Here is a 1,764-nt window from a genome sequence, read left to right on the forward strand (position 1 = left end):
TTCTTGTTCTTGCTTTTGTATTTCATAACAGGTAAAACATTCTATGATTTGATTTTTGCACCATAATAATAGCATTTCTTGGCTACAATACTCGGTGGCTCTCTGCTTCTGAAATTGGTCATAAGATGATTGGTTTATGCTACTAACTTTGGACCAATTTTTTCCCTAATTCTAGATGTTACAAGCTCTTTGGTCATATTAATAAAATGAAAAAAGAAAAAAGAATAAGAGAGAAAGAATTTTTTTTATTTTTTTTTTGGCAATAACTGAAGATTTTCTTTTGTGGAAAATTCTGATAAAGACGTCTCTGTCCATCATAAAACTTTAAATTCTACAACTACAAACTTTTCAGTAAGATTTTCAGACAAAGCCAAATCTTATATTTATATTAAAAATTTATTTAATATGTATAAGTAATATATTCAAAACTTGGCGAGCAAAAAAATGTGAATCAACACTCATAAATTAAAAATTCTGGCTCCACCGCTACCAGCTTCAAATGTTCATAGGTGCTTTAAGTTGTGGTATGGCAAACTTTGGAACCAAAATCAAAGTTAGTAGCGACTAGACTGGTCAATAGTATCATCCACAAAAGTCAGGTGGTGATGGACTGACCATAAAATGGGAATGGAATTTTTCTATTCAAATATGGGATGTAAACTTTGTCAAAGAGACATTAAGAGCCTCACAAACTTCAAATACTAGTCTAGCAGCCACCATTTTTAACGATTATTCAACAAGAAAAAAATATGGCGCCGTATCCCAAAGACTATGAAGTAAATACAAATTTTGAGAAATGCATTTGCCACTTTCCAGAAGTTGAAACATGACATCATCTATGGAAGCTAGTTTCTTCCTAGTTTTTCTACTGACTTTCTGCTCTTCTATATACAGTATTTTTTCTGCTACAACAACAGACTCAATCACTACGAATCAATCTATCGTAGATGGAGAAACTATTGTTTCATCAGATGGAACCTTTGAGCTGGGATTCTTCAGCCCCAGCGGTTCCTCAAATCGATATATTGGGATATGGTACAAGCAAATTCTTCCTTATGTCCAAACAGTTGTATGGGTTGCAAACAGAGAAAAACCACTGACCAATACATCTTCAGTACAACTGAAGATAAACGTGCCAGGAATACTTGCTCTTCTCAATGAAAAGAATGAAAGTATATGGTCCACTAACACCTCAAGATCAGTCCAAAATCCAGTTGCCGTGCTCCTAGATTCTGGGAATCTTGTTGTTAAAGATGCAAATGATAAAAATCCAGAGGATTTCCTCTGGCAGAGCTTCCATTTTCCAACTGATACGCATTTGCCTGACATGAAGCTTGGCAAGAATTTTAAAACTGGCTATGAGATTTACCTTTCAGCATGGAAGAATGATAATGATCCAGCTCCAGGAGAATTCACTCGTACCATTGATCCTACTGGATATCCACAGGCTCTCACCAAAAGTGGCACAAATGTATTATACCGTATAGGACCATGGAATGGTTTACGATGGAGTGGAGCACCCACACCACTACTAACACAAAGCAGACTTTATACATTACAATTTATTTTTAATAAGGATGAGCTTTACTATATCTTTTCTCTCATTAATAACAGCTCGGTTTTATCAAGATTTGTCTTGAGTAGCAATGGTGATATACAACGTTTCATGTGGGTGGATCAGACAAAGAGATGGAATGTTCACTACAAGTTACCTACAGACACTTGTGATACATATAGCTTGTGTGGTGTGTATGGGAGCTGTGA

The 1,764-nt window shown here is 35.4% G+C and overlaps 1 protein-coding gene across 1 annotated transcript; it reads left to right on the forward strand.

The window, feature by feature from the left end:
• Nucleotides 1-269: 269 nt before the first annotated feature.
• Nucleotides 270-1,759, forward strand: LOC124891443 (G-type lectin S-receptor-like serine/threonine-protein kinase At4g27290; the record flags this gene model as incomplete). The annotated part of the gene is made up of 1 exon (XM_047403181.1): nucleotides 270-1,759. A coding segment is annotated over exon 1 (933 nt), but the record flags the coding sequence as incomplete, so codon positions are not given.
• Between the last annotated feature and the right edge of the window lie 5 nt (nucleotides 1,760-1,764).

This window comes from Capsicum annuum, unplaced genomic scaffold (assembly GCF_002878395.1).
Source record: "Capsicum annuum cultivar UCD-10X-F1 unplaced genomic scaffold, UCD10Xv1.1 ctg35648, whole genome shotgun sequence".
Taxonomy (NCBI): domain Eukaryota; kingdom Viridiplantae; phylum Streptophyta; class Magnoliopsida; order Solanales; family Solanaceae; genus Capsicum; species Capsicum annuum.